This window comes from Corapipo altera, unplaced genomic scaffold (genome assembly GCF_003945725.1).
Source record: "Corapipo altera isolate COAL_440 unplaced genomic scaffold, ASM394572v1 0, whole genome shotgun sequence".
Lineage (NCBI taxonomy): Eukaryota > Metazoa > Chordata > Aves > Passeriformes > Pipridae > Corapipo > Corapipo altera.
In genome coordinates this window covers 68,185,829-68,205,671 of record NW_020884872.1, presented here as the reverse complement: position 1 = coordinate 68,205,671, position 19,843 = coordinate 68,185,829, and the positions used below count along the sequence as shown (strand labels likewise).

Below are 19,843 nucleotides of genomic sequence, written 5' to 3'. Positions count from 1 at the left end.
TGCACTTATGGCTTTGTAAAACAACTCATTGTGGTCTGTGTGGTGCCTCCTTTAGTGGTTGAGGTTTTAGGTTTTATTGTTGCACAAGGAAAGTCTTACATCATTAATGACAGCTAAAACCCTGTGGGAGTCCAGTCACAAACTAGAACAATTATCTTACACTATCTGAGAGTTATTTAGAGAAAAAAAGGGGACAAATATTGACAAATCTAGTTTTAAAAAAAATCTTAGTCTTATAAATCTTAGTATCAGGAATTGCCTCTGTAACGAAGGGGAGCTTCTTCTTGTAAGGACTTGGAAAAAATAAATTGGATTACGGAAGTTTTAAGAGTTTGTAAAGCACAGTCCCTGTCCTTTATTTTGTGCACTTTTGAGGACAAGAAAAATGTAACAAATAGTGTATCTTCTCTTGATTTTCTTAAAAAAAAAAAAAAAAAGAAAGAAAAGATGGTATGGACTGTCTTTGCTTGAAAACTTAGTTGATTATGATTAATTAGCTACCAAAATTAGGCTACCAAAACTAAGTCACAGGAGATTTATGGCCATTGTTAGGGAATCTGGCTGTTGATTTTCCCAACCCTTACATCTGAAATTCATGTATTTGTGTAATGTGGTGCTATTCTGCATTTTTTCACCTATTAAACAGCATTATGCTGTTGCAAACTATTGTATTTACTGAGAAATTATTAGTGTTTTTTGTACTAACTAATTATATTTAGAAGAGTTTTGTTAGCTATAAACTAAAATTTATATGACAAAATGCACTTATCAAGGGAACAAAGTAAGTTTTGAGGTAAAACCATGCTTGTTTATACCTCTGACTGTGCTTATTTATAAAATATAGTCAATTGGCATTTCAGTCTTAACAAGAATTAGGTAGATTCTACAGGAAACCTTTGCTCAAGCTCCGTTAATAAGTTTAACTCTATAATAGGTATTATTTTACTATTATTTGTTGCAGTCTACATATCTTGGTTTTAAATATTGCATAGCCGTAATTTACAATTTTGAGGCTTTTCAGAGTTTTTGAGTTTTTTATGACAAGAGGGGAATGAAACATTTCAAAATTAAAGCAGTTAAAGATCCTAAAGAAACCCAAAACTTAAGAGAAAAGTGGACATGAGAATGGGACACTTTAAAAAGTGGATTATATAATTTTAGAAGTTAAAGTGGGTAATCGATAGCTTAATCTTAATGGGAGGAATATAAATAATTCCTTAACTTACCAAGCAACAACGCAGTGGTATAAAAAAGCAACCTGGGTTTATGGCAGCCGGTATTTAGCATGGTGAGTTGCGTGTGTTGGTACATAAGAGGGCTCCTTAATAGTGAGGATGAAGCTGGTAGTGCCAGCAGAGAACAACTGCTTTGCCTCTCTGTTTGTACCTCAGGCAAAGAAGGGGACAGTAAGAGCCTGCAGACTATTTGTTTTAGATTTACACGGTAAAGGTCAATATATGATGGTTGCTTAGAAGAAGATAGTGGGCTAGGTAGTGGGACTAGTGGCCTTTGTCCTGATGGTATGTGGCTATTTTCTTGATCTTAGCCGAAATATATAGGTACCACATACACCATAATTCTCATGATCAACATCCTTTGTCATGTTTTTCTTCTCGAATTGTTAAGTTATGTGTCCTTGATCTGCCTGGGAACAATCCCACTATTTCAGACTATTCTGAAATAGACCCCATCATTTTCCAAGACTAAAAGTCTGTTAACTGTATTGCTGCAATTTATTCTATGTGAATAAATCTGAGTTAACATACAAAAATAAAAATTACTTTGACAAGTACATTTGAATAATAATAAATTAATAAAACGAAAATAAAAAATAAACCCCAATTGTTTTGATTTACTGGCAACTCTGTTGACTAAAATCATCTGTTAGTATTTATTGGAAATACATTCTGTTTGCTTCTGTAAGCAAAAGTGAGGAAACAGGAGTGTGTATGTTCTAGGATTTTTCAGTTGTTTTCTTTTAAAAACAGACATCACTATCTGTACTAACATTTTGTGCAGTACCATTTGTTGTGCAATTCAAACTAGATTTAAACCAATGTGTAATTATTGAAAATTTATTGTTTCTTAGTCTTTCAACATTTGGATGATGTTCTCTGATAACTGTGTTAAACCTGTTCAAGATTTGCTTTATAGGGATTATTCAAATTACCTAGAAAAAAAAACAAAACAGAAAGCTACATGTAGTTTGTGACTCTTCAAAAATAACTAAGGGATGCTGATGACCTATTAGATTTGCTTGTGCAGGTTACAGTGGTACAAATGCATAGTCTTATTAGGAGAAGAGGCTAGAAGAGGCTACAAAAATAGTTGCCAAACACGTTTACTTTCCCAGTTTGTGAGTTTGATAACTCTCAGTTATCTCAATTTCCTTCGCTTCTCTTCTGGCAAACCTATTCTTCTTCATTTTATTTATTAAACTGTCATTAATTGTTCCCTTTTTTGAGGTAAGGAGGTCCGTTGTCTAACAGGCTGATCTCTGTTTGATTAAGTCAAATAACCTAACTTGTGGGTTTTTTTATGGTTTGTGGTTGTTTGTTTATTTTGATTGTGGTTTTCTTTCTAAGGCTCCCTGATACTTAGAAAATGTCTGACTTTGTCAAGTATGTGCTTAAAAAAGCAGGCGAGAGAAGCAGTTAAAATTTTCTCCTAGCAGATTATTAACTTAAACAGACTTGTGTTCTATCTTAATGATACTTGTCTCAGTAAATCGTATGTATACTTGACTGCAGTTTATCTACCACTTTTTTGATTTTTTTTTTAATGCGTATTCACATTAATATTAGTGTGCTGGGTTTTGGTATAGCAGTGTACCCATAATTCTAATTTTAAAGTGTTCTAAACATACCTGTATAGTATTTTTCTCTTGATTTGACTTTTAGATGTGTGCCTTATTCAGAAGAGCAGTTCTGTGATTCCGCCCCCCCCCCCCCATTAAAACATCTTTGGTATTTTATTTATTTAATTTCTATTTGATACTTATATTATCAGAGGAGCAAGTTGATAAAACTCAGCTAATCTGACCTGGATAATTATGGGTTATATAATTCTAATATACTACTTTGCTACAGAAATCCTACTACAACAAATATAGTTCAAACCATGCCTTGATTTTGTGCTCTTTTTAAACTAGACTGTCATGTCCATCCATCAGGGTTTGTGAGATATTTTTTGGCACGAAATTTCAGCCAAAGAATTTCAACACCTCCTCATGATAAAAAAAATCAGACACTGTTCAGGATTTAGTACATGGGAAAGGTTTTCTGAGCAGCACAACAAAATTTTTTTTTTTCCCCTTGCACCAAAGCAGCTTATAATTTTGATACTAAAAGTCAATGAAGAGAGTCTGGAACAATGTCTCAAGACACATGGAAATCAGTTCAAATGCACAAAAATCTTTATTTCTTAGGTCCTGTTCCTTTAAGGGAGTTTGTTTGGAACAGCTTGCTGAAGTGACTTAATGATACTACTGCCATTACTTCAACATTACCATTATCATTAGATAGGCATTGACAGCTGCTATTTTTCAGGGCTTATCAAATGAGAAAACATTTCTTCTGGGACTTGGGGAGTACTGGAATTGTAAGACTGGACTAAATGGATCTTGACAGACATATACCTTGTGTCTGTTACAATCTATATTTGCACATTCTAACACTTACCCTCAGCAAGTTTTCAGATGACAGGAAGCTGAGCAGTGCAGTTCACACAACAGAAGTATGGGATGCCATCCAGGGGGAACCTAGACAAACTTGAGGAGTGGACCCATGAGAACCACAAGTTCAAGTGCAAAGTGCTACACATGGGTCAGGGCAATCCCAGACATGAGAACACACTGGGGGAGGAAGTCATTGAGAGCAGCCCTTCAGAGAAGGACTTTGGTGATCTCATGGATGAAAAGCTGGACAGAGCCAGCAGGGTGTGCTCACAGCCCAGAAACCCAACTCCATCCTGGGCTGCATCAAAAGAAGGGTGACCAGCAGGTCCAAGGAGGTGATTCTGCCCCTCTACTCTGCCGTTGTGAGACCCCACCTGGAGTGTTATGTCTAGGTCTGGGGTCCTCAACACAAGAAAAACATGGATCTGTTGGAGCGGGTCCAGAGGAGGGCTATGAAGATGATCACAGGATTGGAACACGTCTCCTATAAGACAGTCTGAGAGTTGGGGTTGTTCAGCCTGGAGAAGAAAAAGCTTCAGGGAGACCTTATAGCAGCCTTCTAGTACCTTAAGGGGGCTTATAAAAAGGAGGGAGAAGGCCTTTTTGTACAGGCAAATAGTGGCAGGACAAGGAGCAATGGTTTTAAACTGAAAGAGGACAGGTTTAAATTATATGTTAGGAAGAAATTCCTTACTGTGAGGATGGTGAGGCACTGGAAGAGGTTGCCCAGAGAGGTTGTGGATGCCCCATCCCTGGAAGTGTTCAAGGACAGGCTGGATAGAGTTCTGAGGAAGTGGAGTCCTGGTCTCCTGAGTGGTTTCCCTGCCCATGGCAAGAGGGTTGGAACTACATGATCTTTAAGGCTCCTTCCAACCCAAATCATTCTATGATTCTATGTGCTTCAATGAAAGTTCACACCCTCTTTAAACAAGGTATTAGGACTGTTTTTCTGTCAGCTTTGATGTGAAACTGCAGGATGACTGTTTAGATAACTATATAATTTTGTAAAATAAAACATCAATGGTACCTAATAAACCTGTGTGTAATTTTTTTGCAACAAAGGTGGTTTCTGTTTGACAGTTGCAAACTTTGTCCATTCATTGTACAAAATCTTACTGCTGATGCCAACGATATTATTTAGAACTGTCTTCACAGAAACTGAAGGAAGGTAGACAGTTCTTCAGTAATTTTTACTGTCTCTTCCTGGTTTATGTCCCAAGATGATGTTCTGAGGCACATAAAAATGACAACAGGAGGGCATTGGTAGGTGCAAAGTTAGTCTCCATTGCCTATAGAGTTCTTTCACGGCGAATATTATCTTCCAAGCATGTCAAATAATTTTTTTTTTGTCATTTCTCTTCATGCTTGGAAAATATGATCTAAGATTTAAAAAAAAAAAAAAATAAATTTTTAACTTACTGTTAATAAAATTACTGTGGGATGGGAGAAGGCATGATAAAATGGTCTCCCAGTGTAATAGTGGTGTGAATTGCAGGCTTATTTGAAATGGGGAATAAACAGGCTTTATAATGTATTCAGTGAATTTGAATTTTTAATATCCTGAGACAAACAGAGAAGTGTGACAGTTTAGGAGGAACTCAGGGGACCATGCTCAAGGTTAGTTAGTTGGGTTCATACCCTTAATAAGCAAAGTTAGCTGTACTGTATTATGGGTTGATACTGTGTAACTTGCAGTTTTTCCCTTCAGTGGTTTGTTAAGACCACTTACACAGAATTCATTAGAGGTTACTGAATTGAGCAGTGAGCTTAATGGGCAAAACTGTGTGAAGTAAATTCAGGGACAAAAGCTAAAAGTTTTAAACCCTAATGGATTGTTCCCAGACAGTAAATAAGCACTCACTACCTTACCTGCTCTCTCTCTCTCACATATGCACCAGCACAATGAGGGAGAGAATCAGAAGAGCAAAAGCAAGAAAAAAGTGCATGGATTGAGATAAAGGCAGTTTAATAAGTGTAATGCAGGGGCAATCACTAGCCACCTCCCATAAGCAGACTGATGCACAACCAGTCTATGTACAGTGCCTAGTTTGGAAAGACTACTTCTTCGAGTTCTTGCTGACCATGGTGGTGTGGGATATCCCATTGGTCAGGCAGGGTCAACAGTCCTGACTATATCAACTTTCGACCCATTACCCTCCCCCACGCCACTTGCTGGGAGGGCAGGGTGAAAAACAGGCAGCCCTGACACTGTGTAGACACCACCCAGCAATAGCTAAAATATTGATATTTTATCAGCACTCTGTTTTAGTCACAAACATGAAACACAGCACCATATGGGCAATACAGAAACCTACAGCAGTATCCTCCTCCCCAAAAGAAAATATAAATCACCAAGATATTTTTAAGCTTGTATAATAACAAGCTCATTCTTCAAAGTACTGAAAGCTGAACATGTTACTTCATTCATATTGTCTTAACAAGTAAAAAGGACACTTAAATTCATTTCTCAGGTTACTTCAAAATTGTCAATAAACTTACTAGGTAGCATTCCCTTAGTGACACACTGCTGTGTGCGTGCTGTACATTACTCAGGGTAAAAATGGTTTTGAAGCTAAAATGAATGAGGGCTCATTTAAAAGGAGTGTGGTAATGTACAGAATTACATCTTGCTGTAGTGATTCATGTGAGAATCAGTCTTTTTAGTGCTGTCATTTGTTTATAAGCCGTACTGATTAAGATTTATCTGACCTAACTGTAGATGTGCCTGTCTGAACTAGTTGTCCTTTTATAGTCAGGGAAAAGTACTACCTTCCCAGAGAAAGATTTATTTTATTCTGATGTTGCATCTAAAACCAGTGAGATGAATCACTTAACCTAAAGCACCTTTTACTTGCCAATGATGATAAAGGGAATTTTGAAAAATAGCCCAAATAGCTGTAATTCATACATCTAAAGAACTCCATTCACCAATTAAGCATTACAAATGAAAAATACCTGCCTAAGATTTAAGATTTTTTTACCTCTGATTTTTTCTGTAGTTATACTGGTATATTTAGGTTAACAAGTGTCATATCTTTCACTGAACAGTTAAATTTATTCCATTTAGCATTCTAAATGCTTTTACCTGAAGAAATCTTTTATGCATCTGAAGAATAATCTTCCTAAAAATCTGAATTAGTTGTTTAGAAATTTAGTGGTTAAGTTGAAGACCAGAAAATAGTAACTTGGGTTTTTTTCCTGCCTGGGTCCAGTACTGCTTTTCTCAGACTACTGTGTTTTAATACTTAAACTGGAGCCCTGTCTTTATAAAAGAAGCAGTAACAGTCCGATTCCATGTATTTTGAACTGATTGTGAAATCAATTCAGTGTTGTTTTGTAGAAAATATGTTCCAGTTTTGACAAAAATGTTATATGATGACTTTTGTTATCAAGGGTAAAAAGTTTATTAATTTTCTCTTCAATAAATTGATTTGGGATTTTAAGATATTTTCACTTCTCATCCAGAAGTTATTTTTCAGCTCCTTTTCTGTGGAGCTAAATGCCAAGTCAGTTGTTCTCCAATGCCTAGAAAGATAGATGAACATCAGGGAGATCAAGAGAATGAATAGTTTTGTTTCCAGACTGCTTACTTCCTATACCTACAAGTAAAGATAGTTTATTCTAGTCGAATATGTGTATATTTGAACCTAAAGTGCTTCAGTCCAAAACAGATGAGGCTTGTTGTCATGTTAACTGCCCTTATTTATTTTTGCCTTCAGAAAAGGCAGAGCAATAGTAGTTAATTAGGACAGAGAGGGTAGGAGTGTCTTGGTGGAGATTGGGCCTGGATGTCGTTAGGGTTGTAGTAATTATATTATTGTGATAATTCAGTTTTTTCAGTGGCACTGTCTGTGTAGTATTCTGGAATTCATATTCTTGATTTTTGTTTAAATAAATGCTGATAGGATTCAAACTTTAAGGAAGCTGGAAAGAAGTGCTTCTTTGACAGCAATGAATTGCAAATTCAGAGATTTAAATGCTTGAACACTTTGGTTTACATAGCTCTAATATATTTTTTTCATCAACACAAATATAGAAAATACAGCTTTGTTAATGTAGATGGGGGAAAACAGGGTTATAATAAAGAGCTTTAGTTTTGTGGTAGATAAGTGCAGTCACATTTCACTTTATGATCAATGAATGTGAAACTGAAAAGCATCTTTGCCTACTCAGAACTGTGTAGGGATTAAATATAAGAAAAGAAATAGCAGATGGATATAGATAATGCCTTCTTCTCCTTGTACACATCATTGAAGGATGTGTACAAGGAGGACATTTGAAGAAGCAAAAAAAGCTGAGAAAAATGTTGTCTTAATGATTAAAAGTAAGTTTTGATAGTACTGGTTAGTAGTTCTTAAGACTGCAAATCAGAGAAGTAGAAAGAAATATGTGAAAAATATTAAACAGAAACATCCAGTTTAGAGACCATGAAACTTATTCCAAAGTATGAGTGCAGAGCATGGAAAGATAGACTATTAAAATTTTTTGATACTTCATCTATTTAACTTGAGAGTAATTGCAAGCAAATATGTTTTGTTTGCTCCCCCTGCAGTTCAGATTTTCATGTTTTATTGTTGTTACTCTATTTGTTTTACTTTGTCATTCTTTCTTTAGCAGAACGCACTAATGTATTTCATTTAACAAAAAAAATAGCAAATGCTTCTAAAATTTCTTTTTGTATCTCATGCACGTCCTAAGATCCTTATGCTTGACAGTTGCTTAGGGTTTTTAATCATGGATGAAATTGTGTTGAAAAACCTTCATATCTTCAGGATTATTTTTTTTTTTAAAATCATCCTAGAATGTTTGTACCTCTGCTTTATTTGAATTTTTCACCATTCAGTGGTATGCTGATGTTCCATTTGTGTCTTCTAAGATTGACTGCCCTGTTTCTTTTCTATGTTTCTTTTACTGTGTTCAGTCGATGAATTTTCAAATTGAGATGGCATCTCTTATTTGAGAAAAGGAGGCTGAAGGGCAACCTAATTGCTCTCTACAGCTTCCTGAGGAGGGGAAGTAGAGAGTGAGGCTTTGAGCTCTTCTCGCTAGTATCCAGTGCCAGGATGCATGGAAATGGTTCAAAGCTGAGTCAGAGGAGGTTTAAACTGGATATTAGGAAGCATTTCTTTACCAAGAAGTTGGTCAAACAGTGGAGCAGGCTTCCTGAAGGGGTGTTTGTTGCCCCAAACCTGTAAGTTTAAGAGGCATTTTGATAATGGTGTTATCCACCTGCTTTAACTTTCAGACAACCTTGGAGTGGTCAGGCAGTTGGTCTAGGTGATTGTTCTTGGTCCCTTTCAACTGAAATATTCTATCTTCTGTTAACTTCAATCCATTCTTCAGAACCGTATTTGAAAAATCTGATACTAAATAGTTCCAGTTTTCACAAGTTAACAATTTAATTCTAGATGTTCAGCAGCAAATGTTTTATTCCATTTCAAGAACTGGTATGAATATACTATCTGAGATATGTAGACAACTTCTCTGTTTTGGGGGAAGATCTCTGTTCTAGATCAAAAGGGCATAAAAGATCAGCCTAAGTTCTGCATAGATGTGGCAGCTTAGGAAGAAACACTTTTAGTACACAGCATAATGAATAGCAGAAACTTACTGAAGAGTAGCCACTGTATTCAGAAAAATGGAGATTCTGAGTAGAGCAGCTGCATTTGAAAATGGTGGTGTAGGTTAAGGTAGGTTCTTGGAGCAATTTGCAATTGTCAACCTGTCATTGTAAACATCCTCAGGATAAGCAATGTAGTCTAATTTGCTTATTACTACCAGTTCAGTACGACTTCGGGAGGAGTTATGTTTGTTGACCACAGTCATCTGACTTGGAACCTTGATCTGAACATTAGTTTGCTGATTCATTTCTTACAGCCATGCTGTGAAAGATGCAGAATAGTAAAAAAGTGATACATGAGCTTGATAAAGTACAAGCAATATTTCAGGATACTTAATTACAGTGAAAGCAATCTTTACTGAATATTAAATATTCCCTTGAAGAATGCAAAGACTGAGTGTTTGAAATAAGAAAAAAGATTGTATTTGAGAACTATGATATGGAAAGAGCACTGATTTATGGTACGGTGTTCTGGCTCCTGTAAGGATTTCTATCTATGTGTTCATATTGTACTCCAACTGAAATTTGTCTTATTACAGAAGTCTTCTATATACTATATTAAAAATAAGTTATTTCATGGCAGTAGGATTTAGCTTTTTGGTATGTGGTGTTGCATCCACAGTTGTACCCAACTTATAAAGTTATAAATTCAGTATGAATTTTTAATTGCTTACTGACAGTTTTTAATATGGCATAATTATTTGAAGTCGTAACTACAGGGACTTCAAGATCTCTTTTCTGACTGATAATATCAGATTTGTGAGCCTATCATTCTGTACATACACACGAGTAAAACTATAATAATATGGTATTACTTTGCATTTACTAATTTTGAATTTTAATCATGGTTGCCCGGCCAGTTGATATCAGAAAAATCTTCACAGCTCTCAGTAGTTGGTGGATTTTAATTGCATTTAATGATTTCTGACTCTTCAGTAAATTTTTTGCTTCCATTAGTATCAACACATGTTACCAGCTCATTATCACTTTGGTTCTTCACTGATCACCTCCCCATGTTGTGAAGACTGTCTACCTACTGTCTTCCTTGGGAAATGCAGGTGCAGAAATGTCGTTAGAGGATACATTTTTGTAGTGAATCTTTTACTTCTTTTGTTGGCTGAATTGCATTTGATTGTGCACATTTTAAAGCAGAGTTTGTTGCTTTGTATTACTTCTTGAACACAATTTAACCATGTTAATTTATTTCTTATACTCACTTCATTTTTGTTTTGATTTTCCTAGTCATCTGAAACTACTTTTATCATGACTGTTAATGTTTTTATTTCACGATGGTTTTTAGAATGACTACTTTAAAGAAGTTACTCTCCCCCGCCTTCCTAAATTTTTGCCATCGTTGTTAATTAGTTCATTAATTTGTTTCCTTTATTAAGGAAGTTGATTTTAATGATAATTATGATCATTGTTAGCGGCTTGAAATATGCTTAAACTGCAGTTATGGGCAAATAGGTACATTTTAAATAAGTACATTTAAAATGTACAAAGTTTTCTTTGGTGAAATAAGCAGTCACTCTGATGGACTGCTTTCTGGCAAGTGGACAAATATCCTACTGGATAGTTTGTAGCCCAGTAGAAGATTCCCATAAAACCAATTTTATTAGCATTCAGTGTATTTTGATAAAGATTTGCTGAGATGTTTTGTAAAGAGAGGCCGCTTGTTTTTAACAGTACTGAAATATCCCATCACTTCATACCAATACAGAAACTGTTTCAGTCTTTTAAATGTTACATATTAGTATCTTGATTTATATTAGCAAGCAAATACAGTTTGAATTATTTTAGAGTCTCTAATGAATTATTTACATAGTTTTATTCATTCTGTGTTAGCTTATTACTTTAGCAAGAATTTTACAATGAATAGTGTTTGAGGAAAGGAGATCAGTTGTATTGCTCCTCTTAATTCCAACTGAAGCATTACTGGATTTTTCCTTGTTTTTAAGTCCATGTTATCAAAAGGAAATGGTGGGATTCATCTCACCTAAATTTGGTATCTGAAAGTTGTGTATCTAAATATTAACATAGAATAGTTGAGGCTGGAACAGAAGTCTGGGGATTCTCTTATCCAACCCTCCTGCAACAGCAGGGCCAACTAGAGCCAGTTGTCCAGGTCTGTGACCAGATGGCTTTTGAATGTACCCGGTCTTGAAGACTCTGCAAATACAATTTTTCATCCTAGATTTCCTCCATGGAAAGAAACGGAAAAAAGTAGATACTTCCGGAAGGTGTTTAATTTCATTTTAGAGTAAGCATCTAAGTGAGTTCAATTGAATGTCTTCTGCAGGTGCTTGTTTTACCGCCGTGTGTTTTTAACATAATATCAGAGAGACTTATCCAGGTGAAGAGATATCTGTAAACGCAACAACCCAGATTGCTGGTGAAGTGTGCACCAGTTGCTGTGTTTTCAGAAATAGAAACTCTACCTTTTCTTGAAAAGGAAGTAAAAACTCTGCAAATTAATTTCATGTTTCAAAAGAATGACCATAGAAATTCTGTGCTTCTAATATTGAAATTTTTTTTGCCTTCCCTTGGTACACATTATGTGTTTACCAAATATGCAAATATGTGATATGCAATCACAAGTTTTAAATTAAAGTACTATTATTTTTTACCTTGGCTGAACACCAGGTATTCACTGGGCCTGTGCCCAACCTCCCTCTGGAGGGAAAGGAGAGGAGGAAAGAGGGAGAAGAAGGGAAAAACTACAAAAACTGAAACTACCAAGAAAGATGGCTTTATATGTACACAGAGAGAAAAAAAAATTATAAAACTATACACACAGAGAAGAACTAACAACAAAGATTACTTCCCCACAACGAACACTCTTCTCCCCCAAAAAAGCAGCTATCCACCACTGCGCAACTATCCAGAAGAAAAGAAAACCCTTACTTCCTTCCCATCTTTTATATCTGAGCTGACATAACATAGTATGGAATATCTTGTTGGTAAAATATACATCAGGTGATCTATCCTATTTTCGTTTCCCTCTCAGTGAGGGTAACAAACCCATTATAAGTACTAATTACAATTAGGTTAATAGTTTTATTTGAATGCAATTAAATATCTCAGGAGAACTAAGGTAGTCAATTTATATATTTAGCATATTAGAAGTTGTTATGTTGGAAAATTATAAATTGCCTATTAGCAATTAATTGATAGAGAAAAAGTAATTGGAAAGTGAATGAAAAGTATGAATTAGGGTGGGACCCAAAGCTAGTACTTGCTTAGTTGTATTAAATTTATCTGAAGATTGGGTCTGAAGAAAGTTTTTGAATATTTGGATAGGTTTAGCCATCAAAAAAAAGTTTGCATAGTATTTCAACTTGTTTCTTTTTTGGAGTTTAATTTGAAGGCAATATCAACTGCTTTTAAGTAGGTTACAGAACTGCCTTCTGTTAGAGGTGACTGTTGAAATTATGCACTTGTAAGAGATTAATTCTTTGAATATCTTTAATATCTTTAATTAAAACATGTTATTGCAATTTTAATTGTATTACTTCACGAAACAAACAGAAAAGAATGTCTTAGAATAATTTTAGAATTAATTTCCTTTTCGATTTTTTTATAATATGTTTGCAGTTACTGAAATGACTTACTGACAGGCTGAGAGAGTTGAGTTTGTTCAGCCTGGAGAAGAGAAGGCTTCAGGAAGACCTTATATCGCCTTCTAAAACCTAAAGGGGGCCTGCAAGAGAGCTGGAGAGGGACTTTTTACAAGGGCGTGTAGTGATAGGATGAGGGGGGAAGGTCTTAAACTGAAAGAAGGATGGGTTTAGATTAGATATTAGGGAGAAATTCATTACTGTAGGGCTGATGAACTGGAACAGGTTGCCCAGAGAGGTTGTGGAGGTATTCAAGAGATGGCTGGATGGGACCATGAGTAACTTAGTCTAATAGAAGATTCCCTGCCCAAGGCAGCGGGTTTGGAACTACATGATCTTCTAAGGTCCCTTCCAACCCAAACCATTCTGTGATTCTATGCATTGTAGCATTTGTGCTTTCAAAATTCTTCAAGTTACTAGGATGAAGTAGGATGCATGAGAATCAGGCTTTGTTTCCTTAAAAATTGAAAGAGGTTTTTGCCATTAAAAGGAGAATTTTTTTTTTAAACTAATCTTCATACTCGGTTCAGTAGAGTCTTCTGAGTTCACCTTTTTTAAGTTACATAGGTGACTGATCAAAATTATTGAATTCCATTCCTGAAGATATATCTGACTATATTTTCTTCTGCTGTTTTTTTCCCTCACTCCTAATACAGGCCTGGTAGTTGTGTTATTTAATTAGAACTCAGGACTCTGGATAGTGTTTTGCAAGTATTTGGATGGACAGGAGTCAGGCTGAGTGCTTGTGCCCTTCCTAGTGTGGTCTCTCCTTTTCACCAGGAGTATGTTTCCTTGACCGCACAATGAGCTGATCTGTGATATAATTATGCAAATTTGCTGTGTCTGTGTTGGTCCAGAGCAAATCACTGATTCTTTTCCTGGGCATGACTACACGACTGTTTGGATGGGACAATGGAAAGGGCAGTAAGGTCTTGCAAATACATAACTAAGGACAAATGTTGACTTATATCTGGAGAAAAAGCTAAGTTATTTTCTAGTGTCCTCTGAGAACGGTAGAAAAGCCTCAGTTGCTTTTGAGCTTTTCAGGTTCTGCGCTACATCTGTCTGAGCCAGGCTACCATTTTGATTGCTTCGTAGAAAGGAATATTTCAAATGCATTTTGATTTGATTTGATTAAAATGTTGCATTCAGTACTGTGACCAAATTGAAGGTAGTATTTTATGATATATTTTATGCATTTATTTTTTACAGGCTTTGTTTTGTATAGCATGATGGTTAATTTGCTCTTAGAGAGCATAGCTGTGAGTTTCTCTTATCAAAATTGCCTCTCTCATCATGTAAAATATATTCAGTATTGATCACAATGAAGGTATGAAAGACGCTAAACTATGTATTTCACAATGTAATGCTGTTCTTGTTTTCTTTTTTAGCTGGTTGGTGGCGAATTTGATCTAGAGATGAACTTTATAATCCAGGATGCAGAGAGCATTACATGCATGTCAGAGCTTTTGGAGCACTGTGATGTAACGTGCCAAGCAGAAATCTGGAGTATGTTCACAGCAATTCTACGTAAAAGTGTGCGTAATTTACAGACTAGCACAGAAGTTGGCTTAATTGAACAGGTACTGCTGAAGATGAGTACTGTGGACGACATGATTGCAGGTAAAAAGATTGTCAATTGATAAAATATTATTCCATTCTGGAACTACCATTGTTTTGTGATTATGAAAGGGTATGGATGTCTTGGTTTTTACTTACAGTGATATTTTGGTTAGTAGTGCTATTGAGTCAGAATTACTATTTTATCAATTTCAGGAAAACAACAAAAATATATTCTTAGTCTAAAATATATGTAGATACATTGTTAAAAATTACTGCTTGTTAATTTGTCTGACAAGATAATGTTATCTTGGTGATAAAAAAGCAATTTTTAATAGAATTAAAAACTGTACAGTTAGACTTTCTAACTACAAGGTAATATTTTGGCTTTTTAGAGCATTGATTATTTTTAATTATTTGAATATTAGAATTATTATGGTCCATTTTAAACATAACCTCATTTTACAGCATATCAGAAATTATTCATAGGTTTTAATGCTGGACATATAAATTATGTTAAACAATCATTTCCTAATGTATAGCTGTGATCCCTCTAATATCTCTTAATTTTTTATACATGTGGCTTTTAACATCCTATAACTTTTTGTAGTGTTAAAAAGATAGCATACTTTGTTTGCTTATTAAAAATAAGTGATGAGGTTATTGCACAGCTAAGGTTTTCAGAGTATGTTTGAAGGAGTTTATACTATTCCATGCTACATCCTCTCAGTAACAGGGTACAGACTGTAATCCTGGATTACTTGGTTAGAGGAGCAGGGTTGGTTGTTACATTTAGATATGGCAGCTGAAGAGATACATATGATTATATTTATTTTCCTTGGTGGGGAGCTTAGGCAGTTTCTTTCAACTGAATTTGAAAGTAGTTCGTAATTTTTATATACTTTGTGACTGATAGGATAGTTAAATTGTGAGGCACTTTAGAAAGATTGAAGAGGTTTACCTTTATTAATTCTAAGGTTTTAGCTGATGATTTGATTCCTGACATATAAACAGGTTTTGTGGAACAGTAAACTAGCAAGGATTTCACATGAGAAGGAAGAGGAGGATAACAGCAGCATGAAAACTGGATTACTGAGGAATGATTTTGTCCGTGGCTTTTCTTTTTTTTTTCGGTATAAGGATATCTGTAATATTAAGTATTAGGAAAATCTACATTCTATTTTTCAAAGCAAGGTATAATCAACATCTTGTTGATTAGCAACGTATGTGTAAATGCTAAAATTAGAAGTGTGATGCTAAATGCTGTACTATGAGATTCTGACTGAAGTATAACAGACCAATAGATTCACAAACTATGTGTTTCACCAAGTATGTTTTGTTTTGCAGTACTTGTAAATATGTTAGAAGAGTATAAGGCTGAAGATACTCTTTCATTCTGTGTTAACTATAACATATTATATGATAAGAACACACATTTCTATTTTGAAGTTTTTCATGTTTAACTCATGGAAATAATGTTCTTATATGAGTAATCACACTGATAAAATTTGTCCAATTTGAGGTCGCCTAAGTAGTACTTCTGTACATGGCATATAGGACTGCAATGATGTCTCCATTAGAGAGAATTTAAAAAAAAAATGCTTAGCTAATTATAAGTCAGAAATCAAGAGCATAGGATCTGACTTTCAGGAGCATTTGGTAGTTGAAAAATCATTCTGAAGGTACAGATATTGATATAAGCCAGGGGTAGTACATTAAAAAAAAACTCTAATGTATCCTCTACCTCATAAATCTTTTTTCTGAGAGTAGTCACACAGTAGTTCAGAAAGAGATCTTCTGCAGAAAAAACATCAGTAAGCTTGCTCTTCAGTATGCTTACATGGACAAAGGGAACCCATATGTAATTTAAAATACAAACTGAAAATTGGAATTCTGATGAAATTTTAGATCTGCAATGTGTTTCAAATTATTTGAATAGTTTTCTGTATATCATGAGCAGGGATTGAACAGAATCACACTTTGTAGGGTCTCTCTCTGATAACTGTAAATAGATGAGATTTTGAGAATTTTTTTGGATAAGACATGGAAGCAACAAAATTAATCATTTGCTTTTCTCTCTTGATTTCTGTAAGCTCCTCACCACCCTTTTATAAATGGTAACAAGTTGGTAATAAGTCAGAAATAACAAATACGGTCCTGTAATAACTATTTCAATGTCAGATTTTTGATGACAAAATCAGCGACAACTAGTGCAGTATCTGTGTTCCATAACCTGCTATGCAGATGTTGAGGTCGTATTTGACACAAGATGACCGTAGAACTGCTTTACCCCAGATATTTCTATGAACTTTCCACTCCAAGGGAATGAAGTAAAAAATTTTGTGCCAAATTTTTTTTTAACATTGAGGGAAGATGTTTTGAATCAGACTTGTGTTAGTTTTTACTTCTAGTACCACTTTCTTCGCAAAACAGTCGGTAATCCTCTGTCAGCCCAATGTTTTGAAATTGGCTTTTATCATCTGTAAATGGTACATGTTTTCTGGGATTTTTTTATTTGGTTTTTCTGGGAGTTGCTTGTTTGTTTTTAGGTCATCTCACTTGTACCTTTGTGAAACACTGTGATTAGACCTAGATAAGGTTTAAATAGCCAAGACAGGCACAATCTCTGTTTTATGTTCTGACAGCACGTTTTCAGGACAGTCTAAGTCTGAAGCCACTGGTTTTATGAAAGTAAGACAGCAGCAAATGAACATGTACCCAATCTTTTGCAGTGAAAAGAACTTGTCTGTCTGTTTAGATGAAGATTGTCAGATTCATGAGGTTCTCAGCACTTTAAATATCTCACTTCACATGATTTTACATATTCTGTGGTCAAAAATAAAACCTAATCATCTTGAAAGTCTCTATTGCAATCCAGATGGGCTCATTGCCATTTGTATTTCAAGTTGCTTTCCAGAAGCAGCACCTGTCAAAGTCATCTTTGTACTGTGATAATCTATTGTACTAATAAAGGGAATGGTCAGCCCTTTTAACGGTGGTTAAGGAAAAGAGAATACTAAAATATTTTCATAGATAATTGGTGCTGTGTTTTCCTTTTTTTTTTTTTTTTTTTTAAAGCATCACAGGATCTTCCCTGAGGGTTTCACTTTTTACAATTCTCTGTTTCCAGGTGATGAATAGTGAAGCAGATCATCTGCTCTGAGGGACTCTTTATGATAGTGTGTCTGTAGTACCTTCACAGAAGTCTGAATGGTGTATGAGAAAATAGCCTGAACTGCTACAGAGTAGATATGTCTCCCTTAAGTACCGTTTTATTTCCCACAGTTCTGTTGTGATGCTGTAGGTAATTGTTATAAAATTGCTAGTTACTAAATTCTTCAGCACTGAAACAGTTCCTAGTTTTCAAGCAACAATGTTGGCTTTTGACTGCTCTGTCATTATTGGACTGTTAACAAGCTCTTTCAACTCATTCCATAAGAAAAACGGCAAAATGATCATGTTCTGTATTTCCAACCTGTAGAAATTAGTTTACTGCACCAACAAGAGGTAAATTCACAATTTCATGGTCGTCTGTTGTTATAAGCTTAAGGAGGAATGAGGGCAGTTTCCTGAAGCTGGGTTTCCAATACTGTTTAGTAGGTCTTCTAAAGTTAATGCCAGACTATGTTGTTTTGACATATGCACATTGTTGCTTGAAAGACAGGCAGGCTCTTTTATTATTGTATTTTCATATTAAATGACTGCATTAAGCATTCCTTCAAGGTTACTGGTTAATTTGTAGATCATATGAAAATTGCTTAGTATAAAACTATTCAGAAGGTGCCACTAACAGAAATTAGAAATGCATTAAAAATGAGAAAAAGTGCCTGTATTTTCCTTCTGGACTTAATATTATTTTACACAATCATGTTTTCGAAATGAGATCGTAGATTCCAGTCATATATGTAATGTTATTTAATATTAAAAAAAAAGTAGACATTAAAAAAATCCAATTCTAGTACATTTTCTGACCTTTGTCCATTTATAGATGAGTGGATTATTAGGATTTATAAACCAGATGTGGACTGACTCTTTTATGAGATTTCTAATAAGTATGAATAAAATTATGTGATGAATTGCAGTTATTTTTAAGTCTTGTTATATTGAAACAAGAAACAAACCTTCTTTAGAGGAGTTTATAGCAATATCTTTAAGTAGCCTTAAGTGCTTCAACTTCCACAGATGTTGTTAGCTTTATCTCTACTTGTTACTTACTGGCCTTCAATCTTCCAGGTCATTGTTTTACCTACAGTTACATTGCTAGGGAGCTTATGTTTCCTTTTGTCCCTCAATGTTTAATTCATTACTTATAAATATGTATTTCTAATGCCTGTAGGTTATCAACATCTTCAGTAGAAATAAGAATTTTTCTGTGCCATAAGGTACTACAGGACTATAACAATGAAACAAAGCAGCACCTGAATCTGCCAATCATTTCTGTGTTTGATTGTATTAATTTACACTTTTGTCATCTATTACAAGGTTTTTTTAATGCTATTCTGACTTTCGCAAGATAACTTTGCTTCTCTGTAAAGGAAGCATAATTTGAAGTAGCATGATCTGGAAAGCAAGCTAAGACTACAAAGTGAGAATTGAGAAATTCCCAGCCAAAGATTAGTATTCACTTGTGCTTATTTCCCTTTCTGAGTTTTCAGTGTGTTACTGTTCTCAGTTTCTGATAATGTACAAGATGTGCAAATCACTGCCAGCTTCACACTAGAGGCTGGAGACTGTACAGTGAAGGGGGCAGATGCGTGTAGGTACTATAAGAGGATCTGAGTCATAGAATTCATCACGGTGAAAAACAAGACATTTAGTTTTCTTAGCTGTATTTTGTTTTCCCTAATTCTGTCACAAATATAATAAGGCAGTAATTTAAAGGGAACATTAAATAAAGGGGAAGGGGAAAAAAAATTCTGTACTTGAACATTAGGATATTCAGATCTTGCAGTGAAAATGTCTGCTAAGTTGCAGTGCTTTTCTTTTGCCTTTCCTGTTATGCAGTTTCACTCACCGAACAGCTTGTTATGTCTCCTGTAAATGAAATGTTATTTTGTTCTTCACACATGCCTTTTGGTTGCTCAGGTCCAGGGGCTAGTCTCCTAGTGGAAAAAATTCAATAGGTATTGATGGTTTTGCTAAAAAACACATATGTATGGATTTGCAGAGAGAAAATTTCTTTTAAAACAAAATATGAATGTGAAGTGTCATTTAAAAAATGTATGCTTCTGAAGTCTCCTCTTTGTCAGACTCTGCAAGAGTCGTCCTTTCACTAATGAAAAAGGAGAACATGCAGTCATACAAATACAATAAAAATTTATATGTAGAAGCCCATGTTTTCTACAAGTTTGCGGGGGAGGATTTTGTGAT

General features: G+C 35.0%; 1 protein-coding gene across 4 annotated transcripts in view; it reads left to right on the top strand.

Moving 5' to 3' along the window:
* Positions 1-19,843, top strand: part of NBEA (neurobeachin) — a 474,839-nt gene that overhangs the window by 71,858 nt on the left and 383,138 nt on the right. For all 4 annotated transcript variants that reach the window (XM_027650993.1, XM_027650984.1, XM_027650977.1 and 1 more), the window contains exon 2: positions 14,305-14,536. In XM_027650993.1, the coding sequence (XP_027506794.1) occupies positions 14,305-14,536 (232 nt within the window). The remainder of the gene's footprint in view (positions 1-14,304; positions 14,537-19,843) is intronic.